Here is a 25,024-nt window from a genome sequence, read left to right on the forward strand (position 1 = left end):
ACTCAATATCAAATGATCAGTCCTGAAAACATACACATACAAGTAACATTATATGGGCCAAGCAGGTTGTAGTTATGTGTTAATACGCACACACAAAACAAAATAAAATTAAAGAAAAAGAGGCTATGAATTTGAAAGAGAGCAAAATAGGCAAAGGGGTGGAGTTGGAGGGAATAAAGGAAATGGAAAAACAATGTAATTATATTATAATCCCCCCACATAAAAATTATAATCCCCCCAAAAGATGACAACAAATTAAGCAAATTACAACATACTGTCATAGTGCTAGGAAAGGGATGTATTTGAGATACAGTGAACAGAGTGAAGAGAATACCTAAGTCTTCCAAGAAAACACAGGAAGGTTTTTTTTGTTTTTTCCAAGTAGGGTTTCTCTGTGTAGCATTGGAGCCTATCCTGGTACTGGCTCTGTAGAGCAGGCTGGCTTTGAACTCACAGAGATCCACCTGCCTCTGCTTCCCGAGTGCAGGGATTAAAAGTGTGCCCAGCCTCAGGAAGGTTTTTATAGCATCATTTCTCAACCAGAGGTTCTCAACTCCCTTGGTAACCCTCTATCTCCAAAAAAATTTACATTACAATTCATAATGGTAGCTAAATTATAGTTATGAAATAACAACAAAAATAATTTATGGTTGGGGGTCACCATAGCATGAGGAACTGTATTAAGGGGACACAGCATTAGGAAGGTGGAGAACCACTGCTTTACAGGAAAGCAAAGATGGGTACCATTCTGAAGGAGTTAAGAGTTACCAAGTGGATTCCGAATACATGATCTCTTTTTTTTCTTAATATTTATTTATTTTTATTTTATTTGCATTTTGTCTGTATGTATGTGTGAGGGTGTCCGTTCTTGGAGTTATAGACAGTTGTGAGCTACCATGTGGGTGCTGGGAATTGAACCACAGACCTTTGGAAGAGCAGTCAGTGCTCTTAACTGCTGAGCCATCTATCCAGCCCCCATGAACTCTTATTTCTTGAAAACATTTGGACATTAAAATTATAAAACAGGGGGCTGGAGAGATGGCTCAGAGGTTAAGAGCATTGGCTGCTCTTCCAGAGGTCCATTCCCAGCAACCACATGGTGGTTATTTTTGTAGATAACACCCTTAATACAAATGAAGGATTATAATGGAATTTATACTTGAGAAACAATCCAAATTGTTAACTCTCTTTTCCAAAGTCAAGATAATTCCAGCACTCAGGAGGCAGAGGCAAGTGGATCTTTGAGTTCGAGGCCAGCCTGGTCTACAGAGCAAGTTCTAGGACAGCCAGGGCTACAAAGAATAATCGTGTTTCTAAGAAAAAAACAAAGGTAAGAAAATAACCTTGAAAGATCATGAATCCCTACTGATTAACACCTAAAGATATAAAAATATAAAATACAAAGACAGATGAGAGTGCTGGAGAGATGGCTCCGTGGTTAAGAGCACTGACTGCTCTTCCAGAGGACCAGGGTTCAATTCCCAGCACCCACATGGCAGCTCACAACTGTCTGTAACTCCAGTTCCAGGAGACTTGACACTCATACAGACATACATGAAGGCAAAACACCAATGCACATAAAATAAATAAATAAATAAATAAAGGACAGATGAGTGGGATCGAGATGCATGATGTGAAATCCACAAAGAATCAATAAAACATAAAAAAAAAGTATAAAGTACAGTGTTCAGGAAAAAAAATCTAACATCAAATTGGCAAGTGTTTTACATTTATCAGAATATTCAGCCCTAGACTATACACGTGAATGTCTAAACCACAAAATTTAATATTCAGTATGCCCAGGCCACAAAGTAAAGGCTCTGGAGCAACTTAATAGTATAATCGTTCCAACTTCAAGAAACATTGCCTCAGACTGGAAGTTAACTTTGGCGTTATAGAACTCCCATCACATCTGATATTATGAAAAGAGAAACAAATCCTTCTGAGTCAAAAGGCCTGAGTCTGAGTTCTCCCTCTCACAGGTGATATGACCAAGGGCTCACCAAAACTCTCAGTCTCCTTGCTTATTCAAAGAGGGGGTAATGTCCATAGACGCTGGAACCAGACTAAGTGTGAATTCTAGCACTACCAAGTATAAGCTATGTGAACTAGCATAAGCTAATTTCTATGCCTTGGTCTTGTTTGTTTGTTTAGAATAGAGGTAATTATGGTTTTGATTTCAATAAGCTGTTGAGCTAAATGAGGACTCACTTGCCTAGTATGTATGAGGCCTTAGATTAGATCCCCAGAACAGGAATAAAAGAATATTTCTACATAAAACATGCAAAGTAATGTCCATCCTTACTTTACAAGGATGAACATTACAAGCACTATTTACATGTTTCATATTATCGGACAGAGACTAGATCATGGAAAAACCACTATATCAACTGAACCACACTGTTCTATAACTCTGGGTCTATATATCCACTTTACAGAAATAATTATTTTAGCCGGGCGGTAGTGGCCCACGCCTTTAATTCCAGCACTCAGGAGGCAGAGACAGGTGGATCTCTGTGAGTTCGAGACCAACCTGGTCTACAAGAGCTAGTTCCAGGACAGCCTCCAAAGCCACAGAGAAACCCTGTCTCGAAAAACCAAAAAAAAAAAAAAAAAAAAGAAATAATTATTTTATATTTATGTGTACGTTTTGCCTGAATATATTCAGTCAGATAACCTGGAACTGGAGTTACAGATGGTTATGAGCCACCATGTGGGTGCTGGGAATTGAACCTGGGTCCTCTGGAAGGTCAGCCAGAGCTTTTAACCGCTCTCCAGCCCCTTATACGTCCTTTTTAAATGAACAGGTAGTACTATGCTGCCACAACTAGAGTGTGATGGCCTGTCCCAGATGTGACCCCACTATGGGTCAGCACATGCAACATGGTGGTTCCAGGCTCCTCTAGAGGTCACCATATTTGACGCTTGTGACTCCAGTGCCACTGCCTGATTAAAAGTGTGCCTCAACCTCCTGGGTTCAAGTGATCCTCCTGTCTTACTACCTTAGTAGCTGGGACTGCAGGCTCACTGCTACTCCTGCTTCCTAGGTTGGTTTTCTCCTGGGCCTAGTAATTGACTAGTAAAACTCTAAGACTCAGCTAGGGAATCATCTTGCATATTCCGAAGCGACAACTGACTCTTCCCATCCTAATGATGGGACTTCTTTCACTAGTAGTTCCTACTATACTATATACAGATTGCATCAGTCTTTATATAGGCTGCATTGTAGGAATGCATTTAAATGCCTATTCAGAGTGAGTTCCTTTAGCCGGGCGGTGGTGGTGCACCCCCTTAATCCAAGCGCTTTGGAGGTCTACAATGTGAGTTCCAGGAAAGGCTCCAAAGCTACACAGAGACCAAATAAATAAATAAAATAAAAATATAGTTTCTTGAACAAACTTGGGAAGCAAGTCAGCCTGGTCTACGAGTTCCAGGACAGTCAGAGCTGTTAAGAAGAGATATCCTGTCTTGAGAAGAAGTAGAAGAAAAAAAGAGTGAGTTCCTTGAAGTTGGGGACTGTGTGTTGACTCCCAGTCGGATGCCACGAACTATCTATCTGTGGAATATCTGTGGCTCTCACAACAGCCCATTAGACTTAAGTTCATATGTGTACAAAATTTTTAAAAAGGCATGTAGAACCCAGGTGGCTAGAATCTAGAGTTCCTATTCTCCATCTCTGGGCTTAAAAAACATGCAACCTAAGAAACAAGAATAATTGTGAGCCTAACTATAATCATAATACTAAGCTGACTCAGAAGTCTCAATATTAGCGTCATGACTCCCGATATCAAGACGGTAAGTCTCAACAGCCTCCAAGTTTTGCAGGAGACGTTCACAGCGTCTCAATCATGCCTTCCACACGGCACAAGTTGCTTTCTCCAGTCCGACATGGTATCGTAACTGGTCTGCCAAACCTTTGAGCGCCGAGAGAAGGGGCCTCACGCTATCCCCTGTATCCCCGCCCTGAGCCTAAACAAATGTGGGATGCGTAAACAAGACGGGGAAAGGGGCAGCTCGGCACCAAGCGGGTCCCACGCTCACTTGGTGTGACTTGGAGCAGAACCTTCCCTCCCCGAAACTCAGTTTGCCCATCTGTTGCACAGACTTGGATTCTCTGGTCTCCACGGCCGGATCCAGCAGGGGCTCGCGCTGGCGATTTCGGGGCTCAGTACCCCGTCTGCCCACGCGGACCCTGCTCGGCGAGCTCGCCTCCCTCACAGGAACCGGGCTCTTAGCACCCGCGCGCTGCTCCCCCTGCTCAGCTGGCTCGTGCACCGCCCGGCTCCGTACAAGCCCCGGCTTTACCTCAGCTCCCCGCACGCCGCGGCCGCTCCCAGCGCTCCCCACGCCGCCTCTGCCTGACAGGCCAATGGCGCAGGCGCGCGGTGGCCGAGCAGTTCGATGGGACGCGCTGGGCCGACTCAGGAAGGAGGGACGAGCGCCGAGTGATAGATGGCGGAGCGCAAAGACGCCCCTGCTCTTGGCAGTACCGGGCGTGTTGGAGACCTGGCGGCCCACGAGCTAGGGGATGGGGTTTCTGTGTCACCGCCCTTTCTTGCATTCGTAAATGATCAGTGCTCAGTGAGTGTTCCCTCCAGTCTCTTACGTTACGGAGTTGCCATTCTGCATGCCCTGTCCCGAGGTGCTGCAAATTTTGGTTCGTCAGTGGGTTGTTGTTGTTTTGTTTCGTCTTTCTTTTTCTTTCTTTCTTTCTTTCTTTCTTTCTTTCTTTCTTTCTTTCTTTCTTTCTTTCTTTCCTTTCTCTCTCTCTCTCTCTCTCTCTCTCTCTCTCTCTCTCTCTCTCTCTCTCTCTCTCTCTTTCTTTCTTTCTCTTTCGAGACAGGGTTTTTCTTTGTGTCCTTGACTATCCTGGAATTCACTCTGTAGACCAGGCTGGTCTTGAACTCACTGAGATCCACCTCCTTCTGCCTCACGAGCGCTGCCACCGCTATTTATTTTTATTTTCCTTTTTAAAAATGTGGTGCTGAGATTTGAACGCAGGGGCCTTATGCATGGTAGACGAACACTGCCACTGAGCTACATTCCCAGTCCCTCATCAAGGCACTTGTGTGGAAGAGGTCAGAGAACAGCTTGGAGAGGGAGGGTTCAACTTTAGGTTGCCAGGCTTGGCAGCAAGAAAGTACCTTTGCCTGCTGAGCCATCTTGCTGGCCCCTTCTTTGCATTTATTTATATATTTATTTGAGAGTGCTAGGATTAGAAGTGTGAGCTTCAACTCCTGGCTGTCTTTTATGTCTTACTAGGAAAAAGAGTTTAAGTTGTCCAGGGTGGTCTGCAACTTGTGACTTCCTGCCTAGCTGGAATTACAGGCTGGCAAGTTTACAAGGAGAGATGCAAGCTTTCTGAAATTCTTTCTCTTGAAAGCTCAAATATTATCATTGGTGACAGTCCTATTGGTGGATTTTCTAGAAGTGACAGGCTTTATTTTTGTAAATTGTTAGTCACTTTTTCGTTTCAAATAAACACAATATTCTGTGGGGGCAAAACAGTCATTTCAGCTGCAACTCAAACAATCATGTCAGTGCTTTTCTTGGAGCTAATTGCCCTGTTTCTTTTATATGTACAGAAGTCACACACACCCATACACACACACAATTTCACAACAAGGAATAATAAAAAGGTGTGTGCTTAAGGGCCAAGATTTAATAAAATTAACAAATTAAAATAAAAATATTTATTTGAAAATTTTTAGTTTTGGGAAACCCTGCAGAAGAGGGATAGGAAGGTTTGTAGGAGCCAGACGGGTCACAAGAATACAGCCCAGAGAATCAACTGAGCAGGGCTCCCAGAGACCGAAGTGACAATCACAGCCTGTATGGTCTGAGCTAGGTCCTCTGCATATATGTTATGGTTGTGTAGATGGTGTTCTTGTGGGCCTCAGCAGTGAGTGGGAGCTGTCACTGATTCTTGCCTACTATTGGGACCCTTTTCCTTGTTCCAGCCTTGATAGGAGGGTTTGTACCTAGTCTTACTGTAACCTGTTATATCGTGTTCCAGTGATACCTGCTCCTTTCTGAAGGGAAACAGAAGAGGAAGAGTGGATCTGGGGGAGAGAAGAGATATGGGGGGGGCAGAACTTGGAGGAATAGAGGGAGGAGAAACTGCAGTCAGGATGTAATATATAAGAGAAGATATGTACGTATGTGTACCAAGTGCTTGCCTGCTGGAAGAGACCAGAAGAGGTCATAGGAGCCCTTGGAACTGGAGTTACAAATGGTTGTAAGCCACCATATGGATGCTGGTAACCACAACCAGGGCCTCTTCGAGAACAATAAGATGGCCATTGGGCCATCTCTCCAGCCTCTTATTTTATTTCTATTACCAAGTTTTCAGTAGTGAAGAATATGGTGATCACTAGGATAGTTTGGGGCCACTGCTTTGATTCATGCTAAATAATCACTCACCATTATTTTTGTGCCATCAGTGCAAACGTCAGTGTGATGAAAAAGGCAAAACCTGTCTTAGTATTCTTCCAAAAGTAGTTTTGTCCTAATGCATCACTAGAAGCTTCCTGGGAGGTATTTTAAGAGCTGCTAAGTGGTGGCTGATACCTGTAGTCCCAGCACTCAGGAGTCTGAGGCAGGAAAGCCATGAGTAATAGGCCAGTCTGGGCTACATGGTGAGTTCCAGGATAGCCTGGGCTACAGTGTGTACAGTGTGAGAGCCTGTCTCTCACACAACAAAATCCTCTTGCATTGTGATTTTTCCCTTCTGCCTCCTAGGGCTTCTAGCACTTAGGATACTCACCACAAAATACGACAGTCTTCTTCATGTCTTTCTCTTCTTTCTCTTCCTCCTCTTCTCTATTTCTCCTAGCTGGGTGTGGTGGCACAGGCCTTTGATCCCAGTACTCCAGAGGCAGAGGCAGACACAGATCCCTGAGTTCAAGGCCAGCCTGGTCTACAGAGCAAGTTCTAGGACATCTTGGGCTACACAGAGAAACCCTGTCTCAAAAAAACCTTATTCATGTATGAGTGTTTTGCCTACATGTATGTCTGTGTACCACACACATGCCTGGTATCTATAGAGGCCAGAAGAGGGCATTGGGTCCCCTGGAACTGGAGTTACAGATGGTTGTGACCCACCATGTGGGAACTGAACCTGAGTCCTTTGGAAGAGCGGCCAGTGCTCTTAACTGCTGAACCATTTCTCCAGGCCTTTTAAATCACATTCTTTGTGAGAAAGGCTATGTTTTATTTGTTCCATTCTTCCCAGGGCCTAAGATATTCTAAGTGAATACTTTAATTAGTTGGAATTTTCTCCTGAATTTTCCTTTACCATCCCATTTGGTGGTAGGAAAACTAGGCCAAAAAGCCCAGGCTACTGATGACTCCTCTCCCGCAGGTCCCTTCTAAGTCAGTCCATGTTATTCTCTACAACTAGCTACATGCATATTAGTATAATCAAGTCTACCCAAGGTACTCTGTAAATGCTTATCAGAAATGAGTTGTTCCTTAGAATGCTTTTCTGTTCACAAGTGGTTACATCTCATTTTTTTCCCAAGGTGGATGAGATGGGCTCAGAAAGACAAATCCTCTGCAGTGTGAGACACAAAAGAAATCTTCCAAGAGTTGGGCCTTGGCTCACAAATATCCTTCCCAGATTTTGCTAGAGAGCTCTCTTTGGGAATTTGCTGGCTACATCATTAATATTATCTATTCCATTTGGCTGTGGGCTGGTCAGTGTGGTGGGGAATTGTTATTTTTAGAGCACTGAGTGAAAGATAAAAATGAAAAACAAAAATCTACTTTGGCTGCCAATTGTGAGAACTAACGTACTTCCAACTTAGATTTTGCTCATAAGCCTAGTGATCACCCAAGGGACTAATGATAAGTTGGAGAGCAAATGATGGAGCCTGTCCTGGCACTCGCTCTGGAGACCAGGCTGGCCTCGAACTCACAGAGATCCACCTACCTCTGCCTCCGGAGTGCTGGGATTAAAGGCATGCGCCACCAACGCCCAGCTCTTTTCTTTCTCTCTCTCTCTTTCCTTTTTTTTTGAGATGGTTTCTCTGCCTGTCCTGGAACTCGATTTGTAGACTAGGCGGCCTTGAACTCAAGAAATCCACCAGCCTCTACCAACTGAGTGCTAGAATTAAAGGTATGTGCCACCACAGGGCCATGCTTTTAAATGAATGCAAAGCAGGCTGCAAATTATAGTGTAAAAGAGATACTAAGGACACCTAACCGGGCAGAGACAAACTACATACACCCCACAGCGCCTTCCCTGACAGAAGTGGGGAAGGCACTTCTTCCACTAGCAGCATCAGGGGGTGTTTGCTGAGAACAGAGCCTGGTGGATGTGCAGCTGCTGGGATTCCTGCTGCTTCAGCTCCTTGGGAGAAGGTAGTGTTCACGTATGTTTCCTATGGGCCACCCAAAGTGCATGGGCAGGACAGGGCTGCCCTGGGAGGCTCAGTTGGTGTGAGTTCCAGAGTTTGGGAGCAAGGTCTGGGCATTCACACAGCCATGTGGAGAGGGTGGTAAAAGAACTTGCTTAGTGGCAGCATGAGGTCTAGAGGACATGTCAGGAAAGCTTATGGTCTGCTTTGATAAGCAACTCAAGGTCATCCCTTGTACGAGGACACCAAGACAACTGTCCAATGGACTGAACTTGAGGGTGCAAGTACTTTGGGGAAGAGTCTCTGTACCTCAGTTATCTGGTAAAATCTGCTGTCCCAGCTTCTGCTCACTGGCTTCTGGAAGTGGGCTTCCAAGCACTGAACCACCACATTCATCTCTCTCCAAGCCCTCATTCTGCAGCTCAGCCTGTACTCCAGGTGTAACGTGTTACTGTGAAGCCCACTGTAGGGGATGCTGTAACCATGCCTGCTTAGGGGCTGGCACCTGTTGTGCCTGACCACGCCTTCGAGGGTGTGGTCAGAGTGACATAGAGTGAGGGGCGTTCAGGCGGCTGTTTTCGGCATCATTTCACTTTCGGCTTGCTGTACAGACTGCTGCCGCACCGGCTGGCTAGGTCGCTCAGTAAGTAAGGCTTTTCCCTATTAAATACCCTTGTATTTCTACCTGGCTCAGTACTGGTAATTTCCCCACATTAGCCCACCACTACCACTAGGCACATATCCCCTGCTACCAGAAGGGCCCCAGGGCGGCCTTCCAGGATAGTAGCACCAAGTTTAGTAGGGATCACAAAAAGCGCATTCTAAACAAATGAATTCATTTATTCAATTTTCCCATGTGTAAGACCTTCTGAAGGAGTGTCATGGAGGCACTCAGGGTGTCACAGCCCTCAGGTAGTTTAATATCTAGGCTTTATTTTAGAGTATGGTAAAGGGGAATGAAGTTGGGCTAGGGATCACACAGAGGGGAGGAATGAGTTTCGGCTGCTGGTCAAGACTGAGTGTTGAGTGGATTACATTCTAAGCCACAGGATGACAAAGCTCACACCCCTCTGCTATGGAGGGAAGAAGAGATGGGGTACTCAACTGGGGCATCATTCTTGGGGATATGTGACCAAGAAAGATGACCACTCTATCTGTTCTTGGCTCCTTGCTTGACGTACCATCCTATCAATTTTTAAACATTTTGAGCCATGGCTGAAGCTAGAAAACAAAGGGAAAAACAGGGGAAACCAAAAATGGAATCAAAGTCCATGGGTTGGGGAGCTAGATGGCCCCCTTCAAGTAGCTCAGGCCTGGCAGCTTGTGCTGGGCTTGTGGAAGATTCACTCTCACAGAGGCTAAATACCTGGGGACGTAAGCCCCAGGACGAGTAGGGCTTGTGAGTCTGTGGGAGCTGGACTACCCGTGTCAACTCATGGCTCTCAATGCAACCGTACAAAGGCACAGGACCCACTGTGCTGAGGTTTTCCAAACCCATCACCTCTGTTGAGACCCAAACTGGGTTGGCCTGGGTGAGGGCAGCGAGCGTGACATGCTGAGTGAGGCGCAGCCTTACTCCTCCCAGGGGCTCATGTCCGTGTCGATGGCCACACAGTTGTAGGCGGCATAGCGGAGCTTCTCCTCACATACCTTGGCACTAAAGGAGGGGAGGAAGGCTAGTCAGGCAGTTCTGTTGCTCCCAGGGATGCACTTCACTGCCAGCCCCCCTTCCACATGAGATGTCACCCCCAAGCATGAACCTAGGAAAACTCACCTGGCATAGTGCGGGAGGAAGAGCGTGCTGGAGCAGGTGGAAGATTCCGGCAGAGCATCTGTGGTCTCATAGCTGGGAGGTTGAGAGGCAAAAGATTAGGAAGAGCTGTAGAGGGATGTGTGTAAGTGGAAGGAAACTGAGGCCATTCTCTGTACTCATACTCACCCCAGTTTGTCCGGGTAGATGTAGATTCGAGCTGGGAGGCGGCTGCGGCCAGTGACAAAGCGCAGGAAACGGCTCCGGTCCTCTGAGTGGAGGAGAAGAAAATAAACCTCTGCACTGATGGTGAAGGAGGTTCTACAGCTTTGATCCCGCCTCTTCAGTCCACAAGGCATGGCCCAAGGTAATGCAAACAGCACTCTGCCCTCTACTGACCATTGGTGAAATTGTTCAGCGCCTCCCAAAAGTACTGCACTCGGGTGTCAGATGGTTCAAAGTCCTCAAACCGAGCTGCAGGGGTCAAGGCAAGAACCCATTCTTAGGTCTCATTCTGCTTGTCCACAAGCTTCACCCCTTTAGCTTCACTGCCCTATCACTAGAACTTACTGAGCTTGCGCAGAGCGTCCACAGTGACTTCCGGATCCCCACACACCTTCTTTTCCAACTCTTGCCAGGTCAGCAAGTCTAGCACAGCTTGTGGTACCACCTTCAGCAGACCTGCCTGCATGGCTGCCACCTAGGGAGGAGGGAACAGCCTGGCGTTCAGCATACGCTGAGGGCATCTCTGTACTCACTGGTCAGCAGGAATAAGGGGCACAGTTATGGTGGGAGCTAGAATCAGGGCTGGTGACGGTGGCTGCTGGGGAAGGTCCAAAGTTGTTTTACTACCTGCTCCTTGCTTTCCTCTAGTCGTGCCTTCTGCACCAGCTGGATGAAACGAGAGCGGTCCTCATATCCCACCACGATGCCTGTGCCCCCAGGAATCAGTTCCACCACCTGCTGATCACTCAGTACGGTGGTGAATGTTAGTTCCTTCCCAAACTTAAACTCAAATGTCTCCTTGTCCATTCCTTCCATCACCTCCAGGAGCTTCACCTGAGAGTTGGGAAGGGGCAGGGGTGTCAGTTTTTCACTGGGGAGATAGTCTGTCTTCCTATAGGTAAGGCAGAGTGCAGAAGCCAGTAAAGGACTGTGAAGGCGTTGGGACAATAACTAGCTAGCCTTGGAGGTTAGGGTTGGTACCCTGCAGGAAATGGAACCTGGCTTGACCCAAATGACAGCCGGGAATTGGCTTGGCCACAAGGCAAATCAGGAAAGAGAACATCTTGGACAAAACTGAAAACTCAAAAGGCCTAAAGAATGTTTGCTTAGAGCTTGAGTGTGAGTCAAATGGCTGAAACATGGGAGGATGTAAGGCCTTTACAGAGTTCGTACTGTCCTAAGCCCAAAGCAAAGTCATCAAATGGTTAAAATGAAGACCATAAAATAAACTATTCTGACAGCATGGAAATGAGATGGGCAAGAAGAGAGACAGGGGCACTAGCTTTTACAATACATGGCTGGAACAGAAGAAAAGATGACCTGAACCATGGAGATAGCAGTGAGATGGGAGAAGCACACAAATTCCAGGAAAAGCCTGGGCAGGATGTTGTGGGGAAAAGAGTTAAGGGTGACCCCAAGCCAGCCACGGTGTCTGGCACATGCCTGTAATCCCAGCACTTAGGAAGTGGAGCAGGAAAATCATAAGTTCAAAGTCATCCTCAACTACATGAGATCTATGATGAAAAGCAAAAATCAGGGCTAGCAAGAGCGTTCAGTGCATAAAAGCACTTGCCACCAAGTCTGCTGACCTGAGTTCAACTCCCAGGATCTACATGTTGGAAAGGGAACCAATTCCCAAAAAGTGTCCTTTGACCTCTACATGTGAACCACGGTGAATGCACACACACACACACACACACACACACACACACACACACACACACACACACGTATGCGCACGCTAAAAAAAGGGGCAAAACCCAGAACAAACACAAAAAGACCCTGATGACTTTGGCATGGGCAAAGGGGGATACGGGTGCAATTCTGCATTTGGGACTCTAGAGGCAGTGGGTTGGGGATAAGGTAAAGAGTGCAGAGTGCAAGGCTCAGATGGGCCATCTTGAGGCAGATGCATATATGGCCCCAAGCTAAGCAGAGAAGTGCAAGCTGGAGGTAAGGATTTTAGGAGTTACCAGAAGAGAAACAGCAGCTGAATCCATGCGAGTCAATGGGACTAGACAGGGGATATGTGTTTGGGGGCAGTGGGTGTGCGCAGAGGAAACATGGGTCTAGGTCCTGCTCACCAGCACGGAGTCCACAGCTGGGAAGTCTTTGTTCCAGCTCACTTCCTCACCAGACAGCTGCTTCCACACGAACCCAGGCAAGGCCAGTACCTGAGCGACAAACAATGCTGTCTTCTCACTGAGTCTCCCAGGTTTTTGGGCCCTTCTCTCCAGGGGTCTGGGCTCAGCTGACAGGGTGATGACTGGGTTACTCACCAGGAACTCCTTACCCCGAAGGGCAGCCCCCATCAGCTGTCCAATCCACTCATACTTGGCAAAGTCTCGGCAAGAGGGATTAGGCACATACATGTCCCGGGCCTCACCAGTGCCATTGCCCTGCCCCAGAAAAAGAGCTGTCAGCAGGACATGGGGTAGATCATATTTTCCTACTGCAAGTACTCCAAGTACTTCACCAGAATTCTCCTGCTCCACTTCCACCATCCCTCCTAAGGATGCTCCTCTCCCTCTGTGCAGAGGCCACCCAAGTAATTCAATCCCCCCTCTGCCCCCACCAGCTCCATTCGGTTCTCAAGAGATTTGCAGAGATAGCAGAATTTGGTGGTGGGTGGGGAGCCAATCACCTGGTTTGCCGTGCGCACAAAGAAGGGCAGAGGCACAGGGGTGTCAGCCGAGCTGGGGCACAGCTCTTCTGACATATCTGCCAGGCTGTCACGGAAACCACCACCTGAAATGGCAGATGCTTTCAGCTGGGCACAACAGAGTTCAGCCCTCGTAAGGGGTGACAAGCAGGCTTCCTATCTCTATTAGCTGGTAATCCCAGAAGGTTCTAACACTCTAAAAAAGACAACAATTGGAGCCCATGTCAAGGCCTCACCTTGGTCAATGATGCCTTCTGCAATGAATTTACATTCCCACCACTGGTCATAGCGCATGGGCCACCTGTAAATAGGGATGGATGGATCTCTGCTATGCTAGGGCTGGGCTCAGGCACATTAACTGGCCCAGACACCAGCCAGGAAAAGACTATACAATGGTAATAGTGAGGGGTGCCATGTGCAGTGTGTGGATACATGCCTTGGGCAAGCCCCTAACCCTCACACCATACCTGTAGTCCAAGGGCTTTTCATATTTGTCAGAAGGCTTGAGGCCTTCATAAACCTGGAGGCATGAGAATATGGGAGTACATGGGGGTAAGTGGGAGACATGTTAAACAGCTGTCCCGATTTTTGCCCAAAGACCTTCTTGCTCAAGTCCTTCTTGGACTAATCCCCTAGGCCCTTTACTGACCCTCCCTCACTCTAATCCCGGTGGTCCAGACCTGGGTGAAGACTGCATTCTTGCAGGCAGGGTCCCGAGAAGGGCAGGCACGGTGTTCCATGGCAAGGCGGCGGTTGATGTATAGCCGTGGCATGAAGCTGGGCTTGCTGCTTTCCGAATCCCGCAGGCACTGAGCTACCAGGCTGGGCCGCTGGCGTGACAGCAGTAGGAACTGTTTCACTTGCTGGTGAGGAAAGGTGGCCAAAGCACAATCAGTGGGCAGTCAGATTTTGTTTAGCCCTTGGGACATTCCTCTATGCCTAGGCCCAATTTTACCATTCCAGTCCAAATCTAGTCCATTCTATCTTGCCTATAGTTAGTTTCTTCCTTAAACTAATCACAAAGGGGAACTTTTTTTTTTAATTTTATTTATTTATTATGTATACAACATTCTGTTTCCATGCATATCTGCACACCAGAAGAGGGCACCAGATCTCATAACGGATGGTTGTGAGCCACCATGTGGTTGCTGGGAATCGAACTCAGGACCTCTGGAAGAACAGTCAGTGCTCTTAACCTCTGAGCCATCTTTCCAGCCCACAAAGGGGAACTTTTTAAAACAACACAAATCTATATTATGTTACAAACTTTTTTTTTTCCTTTGTTTTTTTTTTGAGACAGGGTTTCTCTGTATAGTCCTGGCTGTCCTGGAACTCACTCTGTAGACCAGGCTGTCCTGGAACTCACAGAGATCCTCCAGCTCTGCCTCCCGGGTGCTGGGATTAAAGGTGTGCACCACTGCTGCAGGCTTCTTACACACTCTCCATTAATTAAGCAAAGTCCCTGCTTCACATCCTGGTACACAAGGTTCTTGAGAGGCAGACTATGCTTTCTGTCAGCCCCTTTCTAGCTTCATCCATGTTGCCCTCCCACCTCGCTGCATGGTTTTCTTTAAGTGTGGAGCTGCTGCAGCACCCAGTCTGTACCTTTCACACAGCTGCCCACCTGTGCTGTACTTTTCCTCCCTCCTATCGCATATTTCACGGGCTTGTCTGGGAGCTAGCCCCTCAAACACTAACTTCTCATCACTTGGGTCTGGTTTTGTTCTTGGTTTCCAGAACCAGAAAGGGTCTAGCCCTAGGGAACGTGCTGCTAAAGAATGAAAACTAGATGAATGGGAAAGATGAGGATGTAGCACAAATTCTAATAGGTCTTGTCTTAATAATAAAGACCCGGAGTCAGATATTGGGGGGGGGAGGGGCTGAAAGATCAGAGAAGCAAAGCAGCTAGCCACTAGCTCTTACCTCTACCTCAGACCAAATGGGCGATCCTGTCTCCACGAATCCTCAGACGAAATGCTCAGACTGACTGCCCAGACTGCTGCCTCAGACTGAAGCTCCTCAGACTGCCCTGAGCTCCTGTGTCCTCCCACTTTATACTCCTCTCTCCGCCCAGCCATATCACTTCTGTCTCCACCTCCCTAGTGCTAGGATTAAGGCATGTGATCCCAACTGCTGGGATCGCCTTTGTGTGAGCTCTGTTTCTCTTTTAGCCCACATCAATTTTGTGTAGCTCAGAGTGGCCTTGAACTACCAGAGATCCACTTGCCTCTGTCTCCCGAGTGCTGGGATTAAAGGTGTATACCATCACTGCCTGGACTCTATGGCTAACTAGTGAGGCTAGCTTTGCATTCTGATCCTCAGGCAAGTTTCTATTTGTTAGATCATAAAATACCACCACAGGAGCCCAATGCCTAGCTAAGTATTGCAGGGCCCAGACTCACCTTAATCTCACTGAAGGTGCCCAGTGTGTGGTCCCATGCAGGGACCAGGTGGTGAAGGACACTGTCCAGGATCTTAATGAATCTGTGGTGATTCGTGGAGATAAAGAGTTTAGCATGGATGGCAGGCAGTGGTGACACATGCCTTTAATCCCAGCACTTGGGAGGCAGAGGCAGGCGGATCTCTGTGAGTTCAAGGTCAGCCTGGTATACAAAGTGAGTTCTAAGACAGCCAAGGCTACACAGAGAAACCCTGTCTCAAAAAACAAAATGAACAAAAAGAGTTTAGCATGGAGGTAAAACCTCAGTCTCCAATCCACAGGAATGGAAGGATGATCAGGAGATACTCTGGCCCTCGACACAGAGTGGTTTATTTTTACCAGACTTTGGGGCCTCCTCCATGCAGATTCCCAAAGCTTAGGGAGGGGGAAGAGAGGTCTGCAGGGCCAGGACTATAGCTACCTCTGCAGCAGAACAGCTCTTCGGTACAATACTTCTGGGTCAGTGCCTTCTAGGCGTGGGTATCGCACCAGACTGGCTGGCTGGAACAGGTCTGCATTCAAGCCTAGCTCCCGCTGTCTGGAGGATTTGATCTTGACTCCTCGAAGGCGAACATCAATCCCATCATCTGAGGAAAGGAGTCAGAGTACGGTCATTTTCTGTGCCTGCAGCTTTCTGGGCCCTCAGACCTGGGAATGGCTCCTTAAGGGTTGGCATTTTGCCACTGTTAGCCACTAGAGGCCTCCACGATTCTAATACTTATATATTCATTCCCCCTCTATGTTGTTGGGGTGCCTGAGGATCCTAATATGTTCCTTTTCTATTTTCTTTTTCCCGAGACAGGGTTTCTCTGTGAGGCTTTGGAGCCTATCCTGGCACTCATTCTGGAGACCAGGCTGGCCTCGAACTCACAGAGATCTGCCTGCCTCTGACTCCCGAGTGCTGGGATTAAAGGTATGTGCCACCGATGCCCGGCCTGTTCGTTTTCTAGATGAGCCCAACTACCCCTATGGCTTTAAGGTTGGCTTATACCTATCTCCAGCCCCATAGCTTTACCCTAACTCCAAGTCCATTCCCTTCCCTCCACACTCTCGGCTTGCCCCATCCACATTCTGGGATTCCTTATAGCCTTAAGCCTCACCTCGACACTCAACGATTCGGATCTCGATGATTGGAAGGTGGACAGTCATGTCCTCCAAGACACAGACATCCCCAATCAGGGTCCTAGGAGACAGGTATAAAGCAGTTCAGATACTTGCTGCCTTAGGCCTTCAGGGACTTCTGGGTTCCATTCAAGCTGAGTTTGGTCCCACTGCTAAGATCATGCCCACGTCCCACCCCAGGATGGCTTGCTCACTCGTCAATGTTCACGTCACTCAGCTTCTTCAGGTTGTCCCCTTCACCCCCATAGACCACTACCCGCTTAGGCATGAAGTTGTCATCTGTGGTGTCCACTGTGAGTAGCAGCTTCCTGAGGGTTCAGAGTATGTGTCTGAGTGAGTCTCTAGGTACCCACAGCTTATGGCTCACCCATCCTGTCCTGCCCAGTGCCTACTCACTTGACAATTGTGCCCTTTTTCATGGTAAGCCGTACCCAGTGTTGACACTGGGACCCATCGCTCTCCCAGTAGGTGTCTGCATTGCTATCTGTCAGGCAGGACACATTGAACTCCTCCTAGGGTAGGGGCAGAAAGGCAGAGTCATTTGCACTGGGCACTAGAGTTGAACTGCGTGTGGGGTCCCTATTGGGATTCCAAGGGGAGTGGGACTAAGTGTGGTCTGTGGGGACGATGGTTTGACCCTGGTTTGGCAATGGGAGTTCTGGACCTCGAATTGAGGAATGGGACTGCATCTAGCCACAGGATGAGTCTCAGCACCCACCGTGTAGGAGGAAACGTCTATGCTCTCCACATACTGCTTCACACTACCCAGGTTCTCGTCTTCTTTGCCCAGGTGGTCATATAAGAAGTGGATCAGGTCCTCGTCGCACTCATATGTCCATGTTGGGGGCACATAGCTAAGCAACCCCAAACCCCTAATTAGGCTGGGTTCAGGCCCTGCTCCCTCCTCTTCCACCCCATTCCAGATAACTCACAGTAGCCTTTGCACGGCTTCCGTGTAGGCCTCCGCAGGCTGAGGCCTGGACCCCAGGCGATGTGAGTATGTCAGGTCCACCACCTGTTCCCATCTGTGGGCACAGAGTGGGGTAAATGAGGAGGGAGGCATGGGCAACAGGACACCGCCTCCAAGATCTAAGCCTTCTCCAGAGTTCTACCCTCCACGCCTTCTGAAACCTCACCCCACCGGCTTCAGGTTCCATCTCTGCCTGCTCTTGCCACACCTGCACCCCGAAATCTCATACAACCCAAGGTTTGGATTTGGGTTGTGTTTCCAAACCCCCCGGATACCAAGTTGCGTTCTTTCAATTGCAGGACCTGAGCACAGGCCGGTAGTCTACGCCAAAGAGCTGCTGCTGCCGCTGCAGGTGGTCCGGAGTGTCGATGGGTACAAGGCGGGCCCCGCCCTCCGCCGGGCGACATACCAGAAGCCAGCCTTCGTCCAGTCCGCAGTCACTCAGGTGTTCGGCAAGCTGCTCCTGCAGGGACGTGCCAGATGGGGACAACCGTCAGGGAACAGCTCGGCGGCTAGCCCAGCCCAGTCCAGGGCAAAGAGCACCGAAAGCAGCGTCAGCTCACTAAGGGAAAACGGGGCGGAACAACCAGGGCTCTGGCTGGACCCGGGGGGTCTTTTGCCTGATCCCAGCCAACTGGGACGCACCTTGGTCAGCTTCACCCAGAGGCCGTGGCCGTTGCACAGCTCCTCGCCGGTGGTGCGCACGCAGGCGCCACGCCGGAGCTCAATACTGTCGCGGGCGGCGCGCAGCGGTCCGGAGCCGGTGCCGGGGGCAGGGCCCGCCGCACCCACACGCAGCCCCAGGCCCTCTGCCTCCCACACAGGCAGCAGCACGCGCGACGGTCCGGCCGGGTCCTTGTAGAGCTTGTAGAGCACCTCTCGCGGCACGAAAGCCAGCGCCGCCGGCAGCGGTAGCCCGGCCCGCAGGTTCCGCGCCGCCTCGGCCAGGAAGCGCACGCGGCCCAGGAGCTGTCGGGGGGACTCGAGCGCAGCTCCCGGGCTGGGGCCAGCCATGGTGAAGCCGCTGCGGGGAGACACGTCCAGGGAAACCCTGTCCGCAGCCGCAGGGGGACCGCAAGCTCCGCTTCCCGCCACGCCCTGCCCCGCCTGCCACCACCCTTTGCCGTAAGTTCTGGATTAAATGCACAGCCGGTTTCCACCAGATGGTCAGGTGTACTCTGACACTCCCGGATCGTCCCTATTTTGTGACCCGTCCCTGGCTTATTCAACCGGACTCAAAACTAGACTCCTAAGGTAGGGCCTCGTTATGTAGCACAGGCTGGTTTCAAACTCGCGATCCTCTCACTGGTTTTATACAAGCTATCGCTACTATCCTTGTTCAAGCCACTGTTCTATCTATTCTGGATCACTGCAACTACAAATTTTCTGGTGCTTTGTCCTCCTGTTTTGTTTTTTTGTTTTTGTCACCCGCCCCCAACAAATATTACAACTGGAGATTTTTTCTTTTTCCTTTCTTTTTTTTTTTGTTTTTTCGAGAAAAGGTTTCTATGTATAGCTCTGACTGTCCTGGAAACCACTATGTAGACCAGGCTGGCCTTTTACTTACAGAGATCCGCCTGCCTCTGCCTCCGGAGTACTGGGATTAAAGGCGTGCGCCACCAACGCCCGGCCTCGTGTACAGTCTTTGGTACCATTCGTTTGCCAGACAACATCGTTGGACTCGTGGATGGGAGTGAAAGCGAGACTTGGGCTGTATCTTCGGGATTTACAGACCACAGATGAGAACAATTTTCTCACGGCACCTTGAGGCGTATCGAGAAGTCATTTCTTTGGGTCGTTTGTTACTGCGTCGCAATAATGGACTTTACGGTGAAAAATTGTTGGGGTCCTACGGGCAGCAGCGAGGGCAGCCCCAGAGCTGTCACTGGGACCGTCACGTGACCCCCAATATGGCGTCGCCCAAGGTTCCCTTCAGGAAGGGGCGGAGCCGGACTGTGCGGGCGGAGACTCGGATGAAAGCGGTGACCGCCGACGGCTCAGTTACTGTTTACCATGGAGGCGAACGGGATGGGGTGAGTTTTCTGCTGCATGCGCAGTGGCTGCTACCTTGCTTTCTGATCCGAGTCTTCCAATTCGGGGTTACGTCCTTAAACGCTTATTTTTCTGGAGATCTCCAAGTACTAACCCAAATCTCCGAGACTCCAAATCTTCCCGTCATGAAACAGAACCTTCCCGGCTCCCTGCCCCCGCTCCCCAAACTCCGTTCCCGGGACTACCTTGCGGAACTGCGTCCCAGGATTTCCAAAGGTGACTCAGAACTTGTAACCAGCACCGGGATCATCAACTCTGATCCTTTCTCTCTGGTTCTGGGGATCACTCTGCTTCAGAAGCAGGCCACTCGCGGCTGGATCCCTAGCTTCTTTCCCCCAAACTTTCCTTACTGGATTTTCATTAGTTCCCCCAGTTGGGGAAAGTCGGACAAACGCTGAGGAGAGAGGCCCCAGTGGGGCCCCACTCCAAGAGTCTTGTGCGCCACTTGATAGAGGAGGAATGGGTGGGGAGCCTTCGTTTGCAAGGGACCTGGAGGCGACAGATAGCGGTGCCTGACTGAACGCGACTTCCCCAAACCCCAGTCTAGCATAATGACGCTTACTCCTACCCCTACCCTCCACCTGATCACCAGACGGCAGAATTTTCCGGAGCTGAAGAATGACACGTTCCTGAGAGCAGCGTGGGGAGAGGAAACAGACTACACTCCCGTTTGGTGCATGCGACAAGCAGGCCGATACTTACCAGGTCAGGGGCAAAGCTATGGTCTAGATAAAACCGGAAACTCTGGAAGGTGAAGTTCTTCAGGGGACGATAACTTTGGAAGACCTCATGGCTGAGTCCTGTCCTCCCTCTCCTCTCGCAGAGTTTAGGGAAACTAGGGCTGCCCAGGACTTCTTCAGCACCTGTCGTTCTCCTGAGGCTTGTTGTGAACTGACTCTGCAGGTGAGGGCCCCACAAACGAGGATGGGATTTATGCCCTCACTGTGTCACCGTTCTAAATCTGCTATTCCCTACAGCCACTAAGAAGGTTCCCTCTGGATGCTGCCATCATCTTCTCCGACATCCTTGTTGTACCCCAGGTACTGATTCTGATCCTGGAATGTGAGCTTTAAAAAAAGGGGGTGGGGGGAAGGAAAGGAAAGCACTCTTTGGAAATCCTCTGTCTTGTCAGGTTTCAAGATAAGTACATAATTGGGTAGAGGGAAACACTAAAAAGTGGAGTTTGCTGAGGGGTTTATTCTTTTCTTTCCTTGTTACATGTGGGTTGTACAAAACCCTTCCCTCTGCAGTTTCAGGTTGTAAACCCAGATATTTTATCCCTCTTAAGGCATTGGGCATGGAGGTGACCATGGTACCTGGTAAAGGACCCAGTTTCCCAGAGCCATTAAGAGAAGAGAAGGACCTGGAGCGTCTACGGGATCCAGCAGCAGTGGCCTCAGAGTTGGGCTATGTTTTCCAAGCCATCACCCTTACTCGACAACAGCTGGCTGGGCGTGTGCCACTAATTGGTTTTGCTGGTGCTCCGGTAATGCTGCACAGGGCACGGACTGGAGCACGAACAGGTCATTCTGGCAGATTCCGTATAGAGGAGGGATTCTATGCTGTGACATCTTTGTATTCTTCTGCAGTGGACCCTGATGACATACATGGTTGAGGGTGGCGGTTCAAGCACCATGGCTCAGGCCAAGCGATGGCTCTACCAAAGACCACAGGCCAGTCACAAGCTGCTTGGCATACTCACTGATGCTCTGGTCCCCTATCTAATAGGACAAGTGGCTGCTGGTGCTCAGGTGAGTCTTTAGTGACAAACAGGCTGCAGTTTGGTCTGTCAAGACCCAAAGCAATGGCTTCAAGTGGAGAAAACAGGGATCTTACTTTTCCTCCAGTGATCTAGTTGGAGTAGCTAAGTGGTTCTCAATCTTCCTAATGTTGCAACCCTTTAGTACAGTTCATGTTATGGTGACCCCAAACCATAAAACTATTTTGTTGGTACTTCATAACCGTAACTTTTCTAGTGTTATGAATCATAATCTAAGTATCTGATATGTGAGCCTATGGGGGGAAAATGGGTCATTTGTCCTCAAAGGGGTCATGATCTACAGGTTGAGAACCACTTGGATCCTAAGCCCTTCCTGGAAATGTCAGCAGGGCTTAAAGGAATGAGTTTTTGGAGATTGAAGCTGCTGTTAGACTGTGGAAAAGGCAAAACTCTTCTTCTGCCTTTGTCTCCCAAGTGCTGGGATTAAAGGTGTGTGCTACCACTGCCCGGCTGTTTTCTTTCTCTTTTGGTTTTTCATGACAGAGTTTCTTCTGTATAGCCCGGATGCCTGGAACTTGCTCTGTAGACCAGGCTGGCCTTGAATTCAGATTATCTACCTGTATTTGCTTCCTGAGTGCTGGGATCAAAGGCATGGACCACCACTGCCTGGCTTCTTCCTTTCCAGGCAAAACTTTTTGAGTGGAATTGAGAACCTAGCCTCAGGGAGTAGAACAGGGTTTAAGTTTACCTGAGGAGAATTAAGGCATAATCTGTATGTGGTTCTGAGGTACTTCCTCTTTGTGTGTTATGCATTCATTTTTCTTATCACCTATCTACAGGCATTGCAGCTCTTTGAGTCCCATGCAGGACATCTTGGCTCAGAACTCTTTGGCAAGTTTGCACTGCCCTACATCCGTGATGTGGCCAAACGAGTCAAGGCTGGGCTGCAGAAGGCAGGTCTGGCACCAGTGCCCATGGTGAGGACAGGGACAGGGCTAAGTCCTGCATGGACTGAAGTCACCACTGGAGGGCAGCAGAAGCCCAGCCGAGAAAGGCTACTGGGCACAGCAAGGCTTAGAGTCAGAGATCTGCTCTTTTTCTCCAGATCATCTTTGCTAAGGATGGACATTTTGCACTGGAAGAGCTGGCCCAGTCTGGCTATGAGGTAGTTGGGCTTGATTGGACAGTGGCACCAAAGAAAGCCCGGTGAGTGGAGGAGTGGTCACTAGAGGCTGAGGAAGAGGGGTACAATCCCCAAATATGCAGTGATGAGAATGTAGCAATGGCTCTGTTTCCAGGGAGCGTGTGGGGAAGACGGTGACCTTGCAGGGGAACCTGGATCCCTGTGCCTTGTATGCATCTGAGGTAATAACTGGGCCATGCAATGAATGGTTTTCTTATACCCGTCTTTGCTCTCCTCTATCCTATACACACCTAAGAAAGCAGGACATTTTTAACAGGACCCAAACCAGAGCTTTGTGCTTGCTAGGCAAAGCTTTCTACCACTAAGTTAAATTACCAACTCCTCCCCCCCACCTTTTTTTTTGAGACACAGTCTCATGAAGCCCAAGCTGGCCTCAAACTCACTGTGTGGAGCTGAGGCATATCTTGAACTCATCTTCCTGTTTCCTCTTCTAAAGTGCTAGGATTGTGGATATACCCCACTACACCCAGCACTCTTTTGTATGTTTTTGGTAAACTTATTTATTATCATTGTGCATTTGGGTATGTATTTATGGTGCACATGGAGAGGTTAGAGGACAACATTGTAGTCGGTTATCTTCGTCTTACCTATTTATGGGTTCCAGGGATTGAACTCAGGTCATCAGGGTTGCACAGCAAACATCCTACCTGCTGAGCCATCTCACAGGCCTCTCATTTCTATTTTCTTCTTGTCTGGTGCCTGAAGCATCTGGTAAAATCTGTTGCATTAATGGCAGTAACCTCCTCCTGCGTATGTGTGTATCGCTGTCATGTACAGGGAGGATAGAGCCTTGCTGACCTCTCCTATATATAGACAGTGCTCTCTTGGTCCTCTAGGAAGAGATTGGTCGACTGGTGCAGCAGATGCTGGATGAATTTGGGCCACAACGCTACATTGCCAACCTAGGGCACGGGCTTTATCCTGACATGGACCCAGAACATGTAGGAGCCTTTGTGGATGCTGTGCACAAACATTCACGTCTCCTTCGACAAAATTAAGTATACGTCTTTCTGCTCAAGGACCAGCCACACAGGTTGTTTCCAAGAGAATAAAACTTCCAGAGTTGGAGTCTAACATGTTCCTTTGTTTGTAAAGGTTAATGTCCTTATCCTCAGTTTCCCCTCCCTTCCTCTCCCTCTTTTACACACACACACACACACACACACACACACACACACACACACACACACACACTCACACACTCACACACTCACACTCGCGCCTGGAACTATGCAGACCAGGAGACCAGGTTGACCTCAAAACTCAGAGGTCAAAACCTCTCTCTCTCTCTCAAGTGCTGGGATTAAAGGTGTGTACCACATTAGGCCAGGCTCCTTTGTTCCTTTTCCTTATGCCTCCTCTGTATCTTCTTCCATGAGTCTCTGGGCACAAGTATCAATGAACATGCCCTACAGCATTAACACCAGGCTCACACTGCCATTATGTTATCAGTCATCCAAGCCCAAGAGTGACATGATAATAGGTATGCCTTTCCAGGTAGTTGGGGCTATGACATTTATAGACAGAGTCAGGGTCCAAAGGTCATAGGGCTTTATGTCTCTGAAGGAAGGAGAAGATCAAAAAGGGCACAGAAGTGGCTAGAACACTTGGGAGTTCCAGAGAGGAAGATGGAGTCTAGGTAAAGAGGAGCCAAGAAGACTTTAGCTTTGATACCACAGGATGGGAAATACAAAGATGCAGCATTAAGCTCCTGGGACTGGAGCCTTAGGCTGGTCCGTCACCAAGGCATGAAGGGCTCCGAAGCCAAAGGCGCCTTTGGCATGTCAGCTCAGTGTGCATTATTTCCAGAGCACACCCACTGATTTTCTCAGAATCCTGGGACCCTGCTTACCATGTGACATTGGGACATGGCTGTTCTGAGGTGCCTTAGAGCTCTGGAGACTGGTGTGATGCAGGGAATATTTCATCTGTCCATTATTGTATATCTCTGTTTAGGCCCAACCAGATCCCTGTCCCATCAAAGGAGAGAAGGGTCTCATTGACTGATAGAACACAATTTCTGCTTTAGAAAAAGATGATCTTTTCTGTGATCCATGATTTATTCATAGAAAAGCACTCAGTTCACATACTTCCTAAAAAAGGGCAATCATGATACAGAAATGGGAGTGGCTTTTCTTTTTTTTCTTTTTTTTCTTTTTTTTGCCAACCCACTGGGCTGAGACAGTGTAGGGCCCTTGGCTGGACAGTAAAACGTTAGTAGCCATGAACAGCAAATACAACTTACTGGTCAGTTTGGAATAAAAAAGATAACAAGTGGTTTTCCAAAGAAAAATAAAGTAAATCAGACAGAAAGGTCCTTAGTTCATACTCTAGCTATACCACCCCTTCTTTATCAAACCCCACCCAACTCAGGAACTAAGACACAAAACAGTCAACACTCAAGACACCTGTACCCAACTGATTATTCTGAATGCCCTTGCTACCTCCTATAATTTCAGGCTAATCATAGGGGCCATGAAGTAGTAGGAACGTGAAACACTGTGCAGGTCAGCATGGGC

General features: G+C 48.6%; 3 protein-coding genes across 3 annotated transcripts in view; 1 reads left to right on the plus strand and 2 right to left on the minus strand.

Moving 5' to 3' along the window:
• Positions 1-4,452, minus strand: part of Eif2b3 (eukaryotic translation initiation factor 2B subunit gamma) — a 63,243-nt gene extending 58,791 nt beyond the window's left edge. Inside the window, exon 1 of the mRNA XM_027402588.2 lies at positions 4,306-4,452. The gene's annotated coding sequence lies outside the window, so the exon portion shown is untranslated. The remainder of the gene's footprint in view (positions 1-4,305) is intronic.
• Positions 4,453-9,179: 4,727 nt separating this feature from the next.
• Hectd3 (HECT domain E3 ubiquitin protein ligase 3) lies at positions 9,180-18,623 on the minus strand. Its single transcript, XM_027402586.2, has 21 exons — positions 18,175-18,623; positions 17,832-17,992; positions 17,492-17,584; positions 17,278-17,413; positions 16,956-17,071; positions 16,754-16,867; positions 16,538-16,620; positions 15,859-16,024; positions 15,400-15,481; positions 13,678-13,860; positions 13,465-13,517; positions 13,234-13,298; positions 12,980-13,083; positions 12,615-12,734; positions 12,420-12,509; positions 10,963-11,169; positions 10,681-10,810; positions 10,510-10,584; positions 10,300-10,381; positions 10,135-10,206; positions 9,180-10,017 (listed from the first exon to the last, which is right to left on the minus strand). Exons 1-21 carry the CDS (start codon positions 18,541-18,543, stop codon positions 9,933-9,935), a joined length of 2,586 nt encoding a protein of 861 aa, XP_027258387.1. The 5' UTR covers positions 18,544-18,623; the 3' UTR covers positions 9,180-9,932.
• Positions 18,624-19,435: 812 nt separating this feature from the next.
• Positions 19,436-23,581, plus strand: Urod (uroporphyrinogen decarboxylase). The gene is made up of 10 exons (XM_027402587.2): positions 19,436-19,562; positions 20,174-20,286; positions 20,405-20,484; positions 20,559-20,621; positions 20,870-21,067; positions 21,171-21,332; positions 22,141-22,278; positions 22,407-22,507; positions 22,600-22,666; positions 23,342-23,581. Exons 1-10 carry the CDS (start codon positions 19,543-19,545, stop codon positions 23,501-23,503), a joined length of 1,104 nt encoding a protein of 367 aa, XP_027258388.1. The 5' UTR covers positions 19,436-19,542; the 3' UTR covers positions 23,504-23,581.
• Positions 23,582-25,024: the final 1,443 nt, after the last annotated feature.

Source organism: Cricetulus griseus, chromosome 2 (assembly GCF_003668045.3).
Source record: "Cricetulus griseus strain 17A/GY chromosome 2, alternate assembly CriGri-PICRH-1.0, whole genome shotgun sequence".
NCBI classification, from domain to species: domain Eukaryota; kingdom Metazoa; phylum Chordata; class Mammalia; order Rodentia; family Cricetidae; genus Cricetulus; species Cricetulus griseus.

What these genes read in the sequence shown, in the direction of transcription:
- Hectd3 (XM_027402586.2), bottom strand. Translation starts at nt 18,543, where the DNA reads ATGGCTGGCCCCAGCCCGGGAGCTGCGCTCGAGTCCCCCCGACAGCTC. An exon ending in CCGAATCGTTGAGTGTCGAG is followed by an intron (nt 16,025 to 16,537) that starts GTGAGGCTTAAG and finishes TCCTTTCCTCAG; the next exon opens with ATGATGGGATTGATGTTCGC. An exon ending in AGAGCTGTTCTGCTGCAGAG is followed by an intron (nt 15,482 to 15,858) that starts GTAGCTATAGTC and finishes GAATCACCACAG; the next exon opens with ATTCATTAAGATCCTGGACA.
- Urod (XM_027402587.2), top strand. Translation starts at nt 19,543, where the DNA reads ATGGAGGCGAACGGGATGGG. An exon ending in AGCAGGCCGATACTTACCAG is followed by an intron (nt 20,287 to 20,404) that starts GTCAGGGGCAAA and finishes CTCCTCTCGCAG; the next exon opens with AGTTTAGGGAAACTAGGGCT. An exon ending in GTGCCTTGTATGCATCTGAG is followed by an intron (nt 22,667 to 23,341) that starts GTAATAACTGGG and finishes TTGGTCCTCTAG; the next exon opens with GAAGAGATTGGTCGACTGGT.